Below are 14,633 nucleotides of genomic sequence, written 5' to 3'. Positions count from 1 at the left end.
GTATAATATGGTATTGAAATAATTATTTCGTCCCAAAAACACGTACACGTGTTGCGTATAATAATTTTAATATATTGTATTTATTGTAAGCCCGTTAAAAATAATAATCGATAAAAATTTTAAATATATTATTATAACTCTTAAGTTTAGCATATGAATTATTGATATGATTTTGAAAAACGATACAATCGTATTATGTTTACGATAAAAGTTTATTGGCGCGTGCGCACGTTGCACGTACCTATAACTGATGCAACCCACTTTCATGATAAGTCCTACCGGCTAAAACCGACGGTGTGTTGGTTACTACAGACAGTGTGTTGAAGGCATTCGTATTCTAAACACAAGTCTTATTGAAGATTTTGAATAATTCATAATCACATTATTATTATTTATTTTTGTTTAAAGACTAAATAGTGTTAATTATATTTATATACTCACAGTTTTTACTTTTTATTTTATAATAAAAGTTATTAAATACTAAAAAAAAAAATTGATTTTAAATCGAATAAATGTTGTCAACAAATACTATACAATCATCTTAGAGGTAATAATAAAACTATTATAAATACGATTAGATATTACTGTATTAGTTATTATTTATGTCTGAATGTCCTATAATGTCGGAGTTAAAAATAGGTAAATAATAAATTACACAATAAATTTACTAAATTTATTTAAATATTATAATTTATTATTATATTATTGAAAATTTAAAAAAATGCTTATAGTAAAAATTAATAATAAAATATTATGCATTTTTAATTAATACCCTAGGGATACAATATAATATAGAATTAGAAATACTATAGAATAAAGATTATTATTACTATACGAATATTTCATCTTAAAATCTTTATGTTTTGTATTCTATAATTTATGTGTAGGTTGAGTTATTTATTTATCTTAATAATCGTTTATACTACGGTGTTTAGATATAATTAAATAAAAATATTGTAAAGTGTGATAATGGTACATAAAGGATTTGATAGTTAAATCTAATCAATACAAAATAGTTTTTAATCTTATACTAATTGAATATATATATACTTGTTTAAAAATATCAGAAATAAAAATTTTATAAAAAAGATATGTAGCACGTAAGTACAATTAAATATTTGTATTATTTTAAGTATCTGCAATAAAATATATAAATTCCATTTACCTACTTACGTTACAAATTAAAATATTCTCTTCAACTATTGTTTTACATGTAAAATTAAAATCATATTATTTATGTAGATTGTAGAGCATAATAATTAATACTATTTAATTTACGTATAGTAAATGAAGCAGTTAACGTTAACTAAACAAAAAGTTATATATTTTTTTTAAATTTAATATAGAGATATAAATAAATACAAAAATTGTTTACATTAAGTGTTATTTAATGACATAACGACCTACATTTATTGTAATAAAACGTTGTTTACAAAGAAACCTCGTTGAGCTTTTAGAATTAAACCCCTCCGAGGTAATACCGATGATAAGCTTACCTACAATATTTACATTTAAATGTGTAGGTACACAAAAAAACTTATCATAGCTTTAATGTTTAGGTCATATGTTAAAAACATCAAGTTTTTTTTAGTATAATATTATTAAAACGTACCTTAAACATTCAGTATACATATTATTTTGTTGTGTTGTTTTTCGTTTTACACAAACAACAAATTAATAATGTTCTTAAAATGATAAAAGAAATAAATTTATTGACTGTCGAATGTAGGACATTGAACCAAATTAAATAACTTTATTTTTATTGATCAAATATAAAAAATAAAAATGTAAGAAATTTTTTTTTTCAATTTGAACATGTGTTACATTTACAGTATACCGCACGGAATAGCAGCTTATTAATTAAATCACTTGACCGGTATTGTGGTTCCGCTAAAACACGTAGTATCTCTGCAATTACCCAATTATAATCATTAATTATGTATAGTAGGTACTTACTATAATATACTCATTCATTATTATACGATATATATTATACTTACACACACCAATTTCTTACAATACTTATTGCATAGCAGGTATATGTAAAAGGAAATTATTTTCATAGCGATGATGATATTGGTATAGGTATATAAACTCAATTTTTTTTTTTAATTTAATGGGCCTCAACCATTATTTAACGAATATTGTATTATAATAAACATAAACACAATAAAAATAATATAGTCAATGATTTTAAAATAGTAGAAGTGAAAGTGGAATTAAATTTGATTAAATATACCATGTATAGATAACTATATGTGTATGATTAAATTAAATTATATGCTTATAAAACGTTCAAACGATTAGTCTATTATTAGTAATATTTTTTTTCATTTAATATTATTTACAGGGTTTACTAAAAATTACTTTTCTTTTGCTCCTATTTATTTCGTTTCAACAATAGTTGAGCAAGAAGTAAATTCTGATAATTGCAATTTCGTTTAAGTGTTGAATACATATACTTTTTAAGACACACCTATTAGCTGTCTAGTGCGGCTAATAAGTAATAAGGTTTGATTTGAAGTTTTGAAATATATTAAATATCACGAATCCAGTGGAAATCGCATACATCGTCACATCGATATCCAGAGCACACATACCGTTTTTAATGAAAACTATAAAATTATATACAAAAAAATTGACTATTGTGTATAGTTTTAGAAAGTTCGCGTTGCAGCGACAATCGTGTGAAATTCATAGACTATACATACAATATTTATCATAAACCACGTGTACAAAGCATAGGACACTGGATTTCTTTGTAAGTCAGTCGGCATCAGGTCGAATTCTCTCTTAGTAAATAGCCGACACGTGGACGGGAAGGGGGAAATCATATTAGGTATGAGATGAGCATACATCGACATAATTTTTTAATTGTCCCACAATACGTTTTGATACTATATAATTATTATGGTCGTGTTTCCCGTACGCGTTTCCTCCGAGAAGACTTAACTTTTTTTCTTCTCCGGTTAATACACAATATAGTGCTTACACACACATATATATATTATATATATATATATAATCTATGTACAAAAAGAAATATATATATTTGTTACACTCTTTAAACCAGTTCCGATATGATATAAATTACGACGGGATGATTATTATAAAAACGCGAAAGAACTATTTGATATTAACGAAAACCAGTTTGTCGATTTTGGTCATAATTTTATTTGTATAATATATAATATAATAACGTGTACCTATATGTTTTCGTCATTCATCATTCATTGTTTTAATATTTTATAGGTATGTTCATATTTTTTTTTTTTTTGAAAATAATATACAAGAACGTTATTATATTATATTGTCAATGTGTACTCGTACATTCGCAATCGCGTATTCTTTGCTGTCACCCAAATATATTATGAGTATCGTCTTATTTGTATAGAAACCACGCTACTATTAAACGACAGTCATAATGCGGTGTACTAGTCTGTTGGTTTGCGTCTCGGCTTTGGTGACATGCGCCAGTTCCGCAGGTATTTTGTACCCGCGAGAGTCCGAATCTCGGGAAGTCAAATCGTTGGATGGCATGTGGAACTTCAGACTATCTCTTCCCGATCCCCTTGTCGGTTTCAAGGAGCGCTGGTACATGAAGGACCTGAGCAAGGTATGTATTTAGTTTTCTATTTTAATATGCAGTTGAATATTAGTAAAAGTATAACATGGAGGTATACCTAAAATTAGCATACGAATTAATGATATTCTTATATACGAAATAAAAAATTAAATCCCAAGTAAGAAGATATTATTTCAGCTGTTATTCTTGAGGTATTTAAAATTTAGTATTCATAAATCATGTTGAATATAGTGATAAAAATGTATATATCTATATCGTTGTTCAAAAATGTCCGTACTAACGGTTAATTAGTACTATTTACGATAAAATAGCTTTCAATGTAAACGTTCACTAAAATACTAAATACTTGTGATAAATGTACCTATGTTTACTAAAAGCAAAAACAATCCAATTCCATTATAATGGGAATTAGTAAATGTCATTATTGTTCGGGCATTCAGCACTATTATAGCCTATGGGTAATAAGTAATAACACTGGAATATGCCATGTTTGTAGTATACTTAATTGCCGTTAACACGCTGCGCCTTATGTGCCTGTCACACGGAATAACGTTAGAAATACGTTTATATGCATAATATCATAATACGTTGATATACTGCGTACTATATATTGCTTTGGACGAGAACACGTGTGTTATAGACGTCTGATATTATCGTCAAACAAACGTAAGTGACGCGCTTGTCGTTGTTTTTCGTACATCGTATAGACAGTTCAATATAATAATACAAAGTACAAAAATACGACATTGACGTGCAATTCAAAAATTTAAAAATTAAAATATTCAATCCAAAATTTCAAACTATATGATTTATGTTAAATTTTCGGATTCTGCAGTCGGGAGGTGACCCTTGTCACCGCGGATAACAAAAATATAGTTTTGTAACACAGTCGTATACGTACATCGCGATATTTATTTAATTTGTGTAAAAATAATTGATTTATTAGAAATAAAGTAATGTACTTACATTATTTTTAATTATTTAACAAGTCGACTAATAACCGCTTAGAGAATCATTCGTGATGCACGTCAAATTTTCAATTATTGCTCTCCATATTTTTGTTATCTTTGCCAATTTCGTCTTGATGAGTATATCATATAATGATATGATACTCAAAACGATCGTGACAAGATCAGTGAGATTTGTAGGGCAGTCAATTTGTTAATATTAATAGACGGGATTCAGGCGTTTTATTACCTACCTATACCTATTCTGAAATAGTAATAAATAGGTTTACCACTAAATAATTATACGCTAGATGGACACATTCATATCGTAACATTTTTTTACAGTTTCACGAGAAATTATTTACATTGTGTAACACATGTTTTAGTCACGATATGGATGTCCTCCTCTTGACGAAAAGAACGGTTTCATTGAGCGGATGAAAAATTGCGACATAAATACGTAATATATTATTTTAATGTGCCGTACCGGAGTAGGAACAGTATAGTCTGATGTGTTGTTCACAAATTGTATTAGTAAATTGATATTTAATTTATTAATTATTAGGTACAACAACCAACATGTGTATTCAAATAATGTGTACAAATACCTATATATATATATATATATATATTTATCTCCATATTCAATTGATAACATTTTTAAAACTCAAATTAGTATAGTTGTGTACACACTGCACAATATGTTTTATACACTCTTATGACTATTTTATCATGTGATTAAACAAATTAAGACATTTATGCCCATCAGCCCCTTATTTATTTGTAAGAACGATAACGTTTTTGATAGGTACCTATTTATAATAATAATGAATGACTATATAGTCATTTGATAGTTGATATACCTATACAGCTATACATAATCTATAGATTAATCTATCAATTAACTATTTCATAATTTTGTTGAAATAAATAAGTGTGGTATGCTTTTATATGTTTCGTCATAATATTAGCTTTGTACCGTTGTATTATTGATTAACAGTTTAAAGATTTAAATTTTATTACACGATTAAAGAAATAAACCAGTTTAAACAATGCATAGTCTACACACTTCTGACTTTTCAACAATATCATGTTTTAACAAATTGTGTGACGAAAGAATGCGATTATACTAAATTTCTACCGCGGAAATAAATGTATTTCGACACGTACAAGTAGCATAATTGCATATACATAACGCCTTTTAGCGTACCTATTTCGAATTTTGTTATTATATTATCCAGTTGTTACGCCATTGCTTGCTATTTCCAGATGAACTGAACATGAGCTAACAGTTATAGAATGTCAAACAGGTGCAGTTAACATTTGTATATTATTATTGTACATATTATTTGTATAATTAATTTTGTTCGGAATGTCTTGGAGGATTTGTGAAATAATATTACTTATTTTATTACGCTTTGCGGTACCTATAAACAATTTAGAATTTCGGTATTTTTAGTTATGTAAACTATATGGTTTTATATAATATGATTTATGGACTATGTTTCATAATTGTATTTTCATTTAGACTGGTCCAGTGATTCAAATGCCAGTGCCAAGTAGTTACAACGACGTGATAGTAGATAAAAAAATCAGAGACCATGTCGGTCTGGTTTGGTACGATAAATCGTTTTTCGTACCTGAGTCGTGGAGGCAGCAGGGTTATAGAGTTTGTTTGAGATTCGGCAGTGTTCATTACGCAGCTCAAGTAGTAAGTGAAATATTACTAAATTGTATAATATAACTACAACACATCAATAATGCAAGTATTCCACAATATTAAGTTATTTTGTACTCAGATTTATTCTTTTTTTAGATTGATTTTAGTCTCTAAGCAATTCGTTTTTATTTTAAATTTTAGAAATTCGCTTATGAAAACTATATTATGATATTAACTTTTTAAAATTTATATTTTTTATTCATTACTTTGTACTAACATAATATTTTATTCTCTTAATTTTATCAATTAAATCTTTTTTCATAAAATGAATTATTATATAAGTAAGTACCTACCATTATTATTAAAACAGTTTTTGTATTCCAATATTGTATTATCTTATTAGACTTGTGTCCAATTTTTATATCTACCATATATTATGAAGATACATGTTTATATAATATATTATATAAATAATTACTTTTACTCGTTACCTAAAGCATAATAATATTTTATATATTTTTTTAAAATTTAAAGTGGGTGAATACACATTTAGTACTCAATCACGAAGTCGGACATTTGCCTTTTCAAAGAGACATAACAGCTAATCTAAAGTTTGGTCGTCTGAATAGAATAACCGTAGCCGTGGATAACGTTTTATTAGCAACAACTGTGCCACAAGGATCTTTACAAAACATTAGCACGTGAGTATACGATTTTTGCAAAACATCGCGGTTATAAAAGATCACGTAATAATGTTGCTTACAAACATGTTATGCACCATAGCTGAAAAACACGATATTTAAACAGTAAATGTATAATATTATTATTATACTGTTTAGGTATATAATATAATATCATGTTTCAAAATATTATTATGTACATACCGACGTACTATGTGAACTTTGTTCTAATTTTCGAATAGATGTGATTTGAACATATTTTGAATTTTGATGCAAGAAACCCTATTTTACTTTACACCTGGTCGTATACGTCAATAACGTATAATATTAAAATATTCATTCGATAATAAAATAATAATATATTATAATGCATGACATAAACGACTTGTTTGGTATTGTAATTTTATTCTGTGCTTATAGATGTACCCGTGTACCTATTTTAGAAAACAAACAAGAATTTTATATTATAATTTATAATGTTACGATGTTATATTATACACGATTACAAGACGTGCTCAGTGCTCATTGCAAAAATAAATAAACACAGTCGCATAATATAATCTTATAATCTATTATAATATTTTGAAACGCATATCATAACAATAATAGTCGTGACTTTATATTTTACAGAAATACCGGACCTAAGACTATACAAACGTACAAGTTTGACTTCTTCAACTATGCCGGTATACACAGGTCCGTGTTCCTGTACACAACACCTATTGTGTACATCGACGATGTCGACGTGACAACCAATTACACCGAGGATGGCGTAGGTAAAGTTGTTTTTTTTTTATATTTATAAAATATATGGTACAACAGTATAAATAATTCTCTCATTTCATTCTAAACTCGTAATAAGTCATGATAAAATATAATAAACTCACTCGACGTACCAAAGATATAGGTTAAAACGATAAAGAATGGCAACAACGAATTTTAAAAGTTATGGGCGGTTGGCTATTTGGTATTTAGACGGTGAAATTTAATTATAAGTTGTAAATTATAATAAACGCGGTATAAGAACCGGTAATATTGAATTGAGTCTTACAAATACATTTTGAGTTGTTGGAATTGAGTCAAATAAATATTTGTTGGTTTTTTGAGTTGAGTCTCCTTAGCCTATAAGCGTCATCCGGGAGACACCAAGTGGAGATTGTTTGAATAGTCTCTCGAAAAAAATGTATGTGTTTATTTATACCATTTATTACTTTTTTTTTAAATAACACAGCTTTAATATAGTTCAATTTTTTTTTCAAACTTTTTATGATTGTGTTCATTTAAATTTTCTAAGATTAAATTATTAGAGTATAATTTAAAAAAACACATGAGCTACATTTTTTGAAATCGAAACTTACACCCATTAGATTATGAAAGTCGATTTTTTATTTTTCAATCAACATATGTATACTATATAGTATACTATTTAATTGTTCACACTTTTTGAACAATTATGCAGCATTGAGCGGTTGACGAATTTACCTTTGCGTTTCGCACTCAACAGATAAATCAGTTATAATATCATACGAAATTCTCGGAATTAGTCAAATATATTGTATTTTATATTGTTGTAACTTCAGGTAATTGTATAAAGTGTAGAAAATAGTCATTGAAACTTTAAAATAATATGCTCTATGTGTGCGATATATTTTTTTTAGAAAAATATCTTAAGCATTGTATATTTTTTTTTTAGGTATAATTAATTATAACATACAATACGGTGGATCACTGAGCAGTGGGGAAACGTTGAACTGCTCAGTAACAGTGCTGAACAACGAAAATGTACGGGAAAAATTCACTGTGATCACTAACGACGAAGAAGGTTTGTCGGGTATTATAAAAATCGAAAATGCGAAACTATGGTGGCCGTATTTGATGCACGAAGAACCGGGATACATGTACACGCTGGAGGTATTTACTTTTATGTACAGGCAATTCACCAAGTATGCTCACTAATTTTTTCTCTATATATTATAATTATTTAAAATCTGATTTTTTGAATTTTTAAATTTACTTCAATACTAATCTCATATTAACATATTTTTGGGTTTTTTTTTTTTTACTATTTAAGGAATATCCCGTGATGGAGATACAACCTTTGTTTATCAAATGAAAATCTCCTATTTCTACTTTAAATTATTTAGCGGATAATTATTCTGAAAATGTTAATGTATCAAAATCAAAATTTGAAAATCCGCTAAAAAGTTAGGAAAGAAAGGCGGGGTTTCTCAATTAAAAACCAGAAGTTTGTATCACCACGGGACATTCTTAAAAAAAAAAAATCATTTCAAGAATTTGAAAATTATGGTCTTTAGGTATAATTAATTCTAATTAATTATTAATTAATGCTTTAGGTATTAATTGAAAATTTCAAAAATCAGATCTTGAATAACTGCACATAAAGGTCTAAAAGTGTGGACATGTTTGGTGAATAACCAATAATATTAATTGTAATACAATTTGCCATGAAAATCATGAGTTAATCACATATTAAAGTGTGCGGACGTTTTAATCGATCAGATATAATATATTTATAGTTCGTGTTATTTTATCTGTAATGGGTGTATATTTTCGTAGTTATAATGGTCTCTGACTCGCGATCCAGACGAATGACATATTTTGTTTGATCCAAATATTATAGATCCGGCTTTCGACCACTTGGAATGTGGACGACGTATACCGATTGCCTGTAGGGATCAGGACTATCAAGTGGACGAATACGGCGTTCCTTATCAACAACAAACCGGTGTACTTGAGAGGGTTCGGACGACACGAAGATTCAGATGTAATATATTATAGTTGTCATTCGTCACGTTTTCGTGTAGGCACGGACTGACGAAACTAATGCGGACGGTCGTGTTGAATTTTATGTATAGATACGAGGGAAAGGAATGGACTACGCGCTGGTGACCAGAGACTACGACCTCATCAAGTGGATCGGAGCGAATTCTTACCGGACGTCTCACTACCCGTACGCGGAAGAAATTATGGACTTTGCCGACAGACACGGCATAATGATTGTAGACGAATGTCCCAGCGTTAACACCGAGTGAGAATTTAACTATTACGGGTTACGGTGCGCCGCGTACAGCGTGTGTCTATGTCTAAAATTAATTAATTTCAGTATAATATAGGTACAATAATTGTCCGGTATTTATCCTGTACAAATATTGTTCATTGATAAAAGAGATGCATTTTTTTATCATAAAACATGAATACAGAGATACAAGTTAGCTGTTTACAAAAATTTACAACAAAGAGTTGAAGAGTTAAAGAATTTATTATTATATTAAAAAAAAAATGGATCCGAGTATATAACGAGATAATGACGCGGACATCTCCGTGTCTACTCGCACAATACAATTAATAACTATTATTAAATTAGCTTATTAGCTGTTATTACTTATGACCGTAGTACTCAAAATACTCATAATTACAGTTATCTTCCACTTTTTTCGATTCTGAATAGAATTTAATTTATATTGGATGGATTGACAATAACAATAATAATGTGTATTCTATGTATCTTATTAAGTGTTTTATAATATTACTGTTTTCCAAATTAAATTTACTAATAATTATTAATTATGTATGTTGTATGGATATTAATGTATAATTATTATATGATTTATATTTTCAGAGTTTTTTCTGATAAACTATTGAAGAAACATACTACGAGCTTAGCAGAACTCATTAAGAGGGACAAAAATAGACCTAGTGTGATCATGTGGTCGATTGCAAATGAGCCACGATCGGATCAGTTAGAAGCCGATTCGTATTTCAAGTGAGCGTTGTCCGTTTGCAAAATAGAATAGACTACACATCATACACAAATGACACATTGACGGTGACCCTGTCCCCATAAAATGTTCACACATTGGATTGCATCGATGTAAATCCATAAAATACAAGTCCTTCCACTATAAACTTAATTTATTATTCTTGGATAATCTCACGTTATGTTTACGCATAATATATACGAGTAATTACAATAATACGAGTATAGTTCGACGTTTCACGATAATTATTACCACGTGTTCGATTAATACCATTTTTTAATTGAAATCCGATTGATGTTACACCTGTTTACTTTCGGAGGAAAATGTTTTTATTTTATTTTGTTATCTATAGGTACGCGGTGGAGTTTGTCAAATCTAAGGACAAAACACGCCCAGTTACTGCCGCTCTGAACAAATGGTTCAGCATTGACAGGGCGGTAAGTGATTATAACTATTAACTATCATCATTATTACCTCAAGTATATTTATGTAGAATTGTGTACAATATTATTGTAGAGGATATTAAACTTTGTACTTTTGCTTTAATTTCGTCTAAGCTTTTTTTCAATATTAATATTATAATAATATATTCTCAAATATATAATATTTAAACGATACTAGTTTTTAAAATACCCAAAATCGAGACAAATATTTGTAGTTTCACAACACACTACCTACACACAACACATTTCTAACACTGTGGATAATGTTGGGTACATTAAACTATAATAGTTATTATGGCTGTGAACCTACTTCTTGTCGACTGTTTTGTATAAATTCTTGAATTCTATCTTGCTTATAGATCTGTAGCTATTTTCGTCAAAACTTTAGACGGTTCGCGGCCCATAACAGCAGCTATTGCGATACAATTCGATGTTGACAAACTGGTAAGTGGAGACACTACGGCCAACAAAAATTCTTCATGCTATCTATTCTTTAACGCTAAAAAAAAATAGAACGCCTTTATTTCGATATGCATGTTATCTTTATGATTTCTAGCGTCTAACAGAAATTATTTACAGGGCCAACACTTAGACATCATCGGCTTCAACAGGTACAACGCCTGGTACACGTTACCTGGTCACACGGAGATCATCAAGAGCCGGGTAGAAGACGAAGCAGCCAAATGGCACGCCAAACACAACAAGCCGGTTTTCATGACGGAGTACGGTGCTGACACGTATGCCGGTTTGCATATGGTAAGTTGAAAGTTGTGAGAGACATAATATTATACAATCATATTGTTACGTAGTCGGAGGAACATATTATTGGGTTTGAGTGCATTTTTACACAAAAGGTTTTTTATCAATAAAAAAGATACATTTGGTTTATATACCTAGCTAGTGATGTTATTAATATATTTAAAATAGTATACTTAACTGTATGCAGATGGCTGTTGATAATTGTATACCTATTTGAGTTCACTTGTGTTGACTGTGAGTGTTGAATTGCCTGACGTGTGTCATTTTAATATAAAATAATAATTTGGACGGAACCGAAACGTGTCGAACTCGACAGTGTGTGTATTTTTGTGGTTATCAATTTTATAGCGTGTATAATATTAACGTATAATTTTGATACATAGGATGTAATAACTATTATACAATATTTATTAATCGGGTAAAAAACTTTTGTAAAATTAATAAATGTCGTAAATTTGTTTGGTTTTTATAGGGCCCTTCGTTCGTTTGGTCTGAAGAATATCAGATAGAACTCATGTCCGAACATTTCAAAGCGTTCGACACACTTCGAAGTAAAAAATTCTTCATTGGTGAAATGATATGGAATTTCGCAGACTTTAAAACCGATCAAAGTAAGTTGCTCCATACATTTATGTCTACGTTAAAAAAATGGTAAATTATTGCGAAACATTATTATTTTATTAATACATGTTTTCAATTATTTGGCGTTTACAGTATTAGTGTTCTGTTTTTTACAAAACAACGATTTAAGAATAATAGCTTTAAGAGACAACATCTATAATAATCCAAATTGATATACTTTAATATAAACATTATAAACACAGCTATTATATAGATAGAGTATGTAAATAAAGAAATTTCTGTTCTAAAAATTGTTAATAGGGTATAGTAGATACATCTATTTTAATATATTTTACGTATTATGTTTAATTGTTATACTAAGGGTTTAAATATTTACGTTTAACCATATTTGTTTTATAGATATATTTTTATTGATGGAACAAAACATAACGATGTATAATAAATTATTTAGTTCAATAACATTATAGTACAACTATATTAATTAATAAATGCAGAAGTATTGTAAATTGGTGTTTTTTTCAGCTGTCACAAGGGTAGGAGGTAACAAGAAAGGAATTTTTACACGACAGCGAGAACCTAAATCGTCAGCATATCATCTGAGGAAAAGGTATTGGTCATTAGCCAACCGTTTGGACGGAGCAGAACTTCCTTGTGACATTCAATCTTATTTTATAGCTAGCGACAGTCAAAATAATATCGAACTTTAATATCGTTTTTGAGTAGTGGTAATTGTCAACTGTGTTTCAACAGTCTTCCTAAATAGATATATAATATAGTCATTAGATATACTTTAGGATTTCTATTCGTGTATTTATTGATAATATTATAATTTTATAATTTTATAATATAAATGAAAATAGTTGTTCGTATCGGATATATTAAGAATATTTTGCTTAAAAATGTAACCTGATTTATTTAAATGAAAAAAGTTGAATTGCATTTTAATGATTTATGGCGAAGTTACTATATTATTTAAAATGTAAGACTATATTATGCTAATATCTACGTATAGGTACAATTCACTGTTTTACGTGTTATAATTTGGTACATAAATTATCGACTAAAGTACCTATAGTAATTGATGTAATTTCTTTTTAACTTAATAATATAGCATAATATTATGAATTACATTTTTAAAAAACATTAATAAAAATTAATATGAATTAAGTACCAATGTATAATGAACATCTACTGTATTGATTGTATTGTGTAACAGGAAAAAATAACAAGGATTCATTTTATGACTAATATTTTTACTTTAGAATAGTTAAACATGTTATATGCATTAATGATTAATATGTTTTTTGTTTTACAAATACTTTCTATGTTTTGCTTATAAATTTTAAAGTTTAACTTTTAATTGCATACTTATATGTGTACATGTACCTATATTTGTATATTTGTTAAGTTTTAATTATTCTAATACCTATTTGAAAACAAACTTCACTTGCTATCGTACATGTAAATTGTATTTACATTAATAAATGTGTGCAAAGATTTTTTTTCCAAAAATAATTCGATAATTACTTTGATTTACTTTAGTGTTCAGAATGATATTATTTTGATAGTGTGATTCCGCGTTAAATATTTGGTGTTTTTCGATTTATTTAAACGGTATGTTATATAGAGAACTATTAAGACAGTCGTGAAATCACTGAAATCTATGATGTTGGAATATTGAATGTAAAAATAAATTATTGATAAATAATTGACACACTAATACGAGTGTAATTGTAGGCGTGACAAATGACAATAATGTATTTACATATTACGCATATTATTCATATAATCATATGACGTGTCTTATAATCGTATTTATCTCTTTATACAGGTAAAATGTAATTACTATATATATATATACGTATACCATATATGGTATATTCATGACGACCTGCTCGCAGCTTAGGTCGTATACTAACCTAACCTAACCTTTTTTTATAAGACGCAAATACGCAATAGTGCAGTACGGTCCGATTGCTTTTATAGAACTTGTATAATTTAAGTTTAAACTATTAAACTAGAATAAGTGCGACGGCTACTGCTTCACCCCTTCGCGTTTTTACATCACTAAACTACAATGCACATTTAAATAACATAACGTTTAAATTAAACGTTTAATGTAGTTAAAATTTTCACGTTTGTGTGGAGCGATAAATATATTAGTTTTACAATAACGTATTTTGGGTGTGTGTTTGTC

The 14,633-nt window shown here is 28.3% G+C and overlaps 1 protein-coding gene across 3 annotated transcripts; it reads left to right on the top strand.

Annotated features, from left to right (window-relative positions):
* Positions 1-304: 304 nt before the first annotated feature.
* Positions 305-13,308, top strand: LOC132929861 (beta-glucuronidase). 3 transcript variants are annotated; one of them, XM_060995475.1, is made up of 13 exons: positions 305-547; positions 3,395-3,616; positions 6,062-6,244; positions 6,728-6,894; positions 7,504-7,649; positions 8,567-8,784; positions 9,515-9,658; positions 9,750-9,922; positions 10,514-10,657; positions 11,005-11,089; positions 11,675-11,851; positions 12,327-12,465; positions 12,959-13,308. In XM_060995475.1, exons 2-13 carry the CDS (start codon positions 3,425-3,427, stop codon positions 13,141-13,143), a joined length of 1,953 nt encoding a protein of 650 aa, XP_060851458.1. In that variant the 5' UTR covers positions 305-547; positions 3,395-3,424; the 3' UTR covers positions 13,144-13,308. The 3 variants fall into 3 exon arrangements, with proteins under 3 accessions (XP_060851458.1, XP_060851457.1, XP_060851459.1); XM_060995474.1 differs by lacking the exon at positions 11,005-11,089 and adding an exon at positions 11,455-11,539 and having other exon boundaries at positions 306-547; XM_060995476.1 differs by lacking the exons at positions 305-547; positions 3,395-3,616; positions 11,005-11,089 and adding exons at positions 5,825-5,843; positions 11,455-11,539.
* Positions 13,309-14,633: the final 1,325 nt, after the last annotated feature.

Source organism: Rhopalosiphum padi, chromosome 4 (assembly GCF_020882245.1).
Source record: "Rhopalosiphum padi isolate XX-2018 chromosome 4, ASM2088224v1, whole genome shotgun sequence".
Lineage (NCBI taxonomy): Eukaryota > Metazoa > Arthropoda > Insecta > Hemiptera > Aphididae > Rhopalosiphum > Rhopalosiphum padi.
Note: the sequence above shows the minus strand (reverse complement) of the source record. Positions and strands in the feature narration are given on the sequence as shown.